Raw genomic sequence first — 2,500 nt, 5'->3', positions numbered from 1 at the left:
TGATCATCATTATTATTTTTACTATTATCATTATCACTAATATAATTATTATTAACATCACCATTATTATTACTACTACTATTATGAGGATGATGGCAATGATAATGATAATGATAATGATAGTGATGATGATGATAATGGTAATGATGTGATGATGATGAAGACGATGATGAGGATGAAGATGATGATAAAGACGATGATGATGATGATGAAGATGATGATGATGAAGACGATGATGATAATGAAGGCGATGATGAGGATGACGATGATGATAAAGATGATGATTATGATGATGATGAAGACGATGATAATAATGAAGGCGATGACGAGGATGTAGACGATGAGGATAATGAAGACGATGATGATGATGATGATGATTATGATGATGATGAAGACGATGATGATAATGAAGGCGATGATGATGAAGACGATGATGATGATGATGCTGCTGCTGCTGCTGCTGCTGATGATGATGATGATGATGATGATGAAGACGATTATGATGATGAGGACGTTGATGATAATGAAGGCTAGGATGAGGATGAAAACGTTGTGATGATGATAATGCTGCGGCTGCTGATGCTGAAGACGAAGACGATGATGATGATATACACTGTATATATATATATATATATATATATATATATGTGTGTGTGTGTGTGTGTGTGTGTGTGTGTGTGTGTGTGTGTGTGTGTGTGTGTGTGTGTGTGTGTACACATTATATATATTTATAATTCATATATCTATATCTTTCTCTATATCTGTCTATCTATCTATCTATCTATCTATATATATGTGTGTGTGCGTGTGTGTGTGTGTGTGTGTGTGTGTATGCATATGTATATAAATATGAATATATATACTATCATTCAAATATTCATAGACATATATATATATATATATGTATGAACATATATATATATTTCTTTATTTATTTATGTATCTATGTTTATATCTATACCTATACTATATCTACACACACACACACACACACACACACACACACACACACACACACACACACACACACACACACACACACACACACACACACACACACACACGCACACACACACACACACACACACACACGCACACACACACACACACACATATGTATATATATATTTATATATATATATATCTGTCTATCTATATATAAGTATATATATACATATGTGTATGCATATATATGTATATATATGTATGTAAGTATATCTTTGTGTGTGTTTGAGTGTAGAGTAAAGAAAAGGCAGTTACAGGATATAAAGAAGAAAATTGCAGTCTCGAGCCAAAAATACTTCAAGCTGATAAAGAGCAGCATAGACTCCACCGGGTGTTTCCACTAGAGGAATTGTTTTTCTTGTTGGAGATATGGTGTGCACATCCCGCTGATTCTGTGAATATGACCATCATTTACGTACACGTATATACACAAAGATAATTTCATATTTACATAGCTACAGGTGCTCATGCATAGTCGTAAACTCATGCACATGCTCGTATATGAGCATTGTGTATGTGTATGTGTATGTGTGTGTGTGTGTGTGTGTGTGTGTGTGTGTGTGTGTGTGTGTGTGTGTGTGTGTATGTGTGTGTGTGTGTGTGTGTGTGTGTGTGTGTGGTGTGTGTGTACATATACATGCCCATGTATGACACAAGATCAGGACGCCAATCTAGTTGCATCGACAGAACTTACTCCCGCCATCGTCAATCATGTAATAATTACCTATTAAACAGACCGCAGCAACTTCACCCTCCCAGCTGAGCGCACTGTTTTTTTCCCCTTTCATCAGCAACAACAGAGGGTAAATAGACAATTGAGAGCCAATAACATAATATTCGAGGACGCCCTCCACATAAGCATCGCGTAGGCTTGAAAGGGACACAGAAATATCACAAGTCAGGAGGGAGAATGAAAAGGGGAGAACAGAAAAAGAATAGCATTCGCTCACTCTAAAGTGGCGGTCGGCGCATTCACAGTCGTCTCAGAACGAGGAACACAGAAGAAAGGAGTATAAATGAAACCAAAGGATTCCCACATAAAAAGAGAGCCACATAACAAACGTAATTGCAAAGAATTGCTAGCCGAGCAGCGCATGCGCACTCGGGCCGCAGCCAACCGCCCGAGGACTGCGGCCGAGTGCGCGAGAGGCTGCCTATTGCGGGATTCTCTCGTGTGGGCGCCCTGCACAGGATCCCGAGCCGCCCCCGGAGTGGAGACGAGGTACGTGGGTGAGGGAGTGTGCTCGGGGGCTGGAGAAGCCTTGTCGAGGGAACCGACGAGGAGGAAAGTCGTCTTGGAGGCATTGCTCCCTCGGGATCTCGCTGGGAGGACACCCTGTGCCCAGCGCCCGAGGAGGGCGGAGCGCTCCTGTTGGGGGGCTGTCATGTACGCATGCCGCAAGACACGCCTCCCAAGGCGCCCGAGAGCCAGAGGACGATCTGAAAGGACTCGAAGGCCTGTGGATTATACCTGAAGGGCCCGAGGGAGCGGGCG

General features: G+C 41.6%; 1 protein-coding gene across 2 annotated transcripts in view; it reads left to right on the top strand.

Moving 5' to 3' along the window:
• The first annotated feature begins 2,006 nt into the window (after nucleotides 1-2,006).
• Nucleotides 2,007-2,500, top strand: part of LOC125036471 (transformer-2 protein homolog alpha-like) — a 21,129-nt gene continuing 20,635 nt past the window's right edge. For both annotated transcript variants that reach the window (XM_047629068.1, XM_047629069.1), the window contains exon 1: nucleotides 2,007-2,227. In XM_047629068.1, the coding sequence (XP_047485024.1) occupies nucleotides 2,022-2,227 (206 nt within the window). In that variant the 5' untranslated portion in view covers nucleotides 2,007-2,021. The remainder of the gene's footprint in view (nucleotides 2,228-2,500) is intronic.

The sequence above is a fragment of the Penaeus chinensis genome, chromosome 21 (assembly GCF_019202785.1).
Source record: "Penaeus chinensis breed Huanghai No. 1 chromosome 21, ASM1920278v2, whole genome shotgun sequence".
NCBI classification, from domain to species: Eukaryota; Metazoa; Arthropoda; class Malacostraca; order Decapoda; family Penaeidae; genus Penaeus; species Penaeus chinensis.
This window is presented reverse-complemented; position numbering and strand designations above follow the sequence as displayed.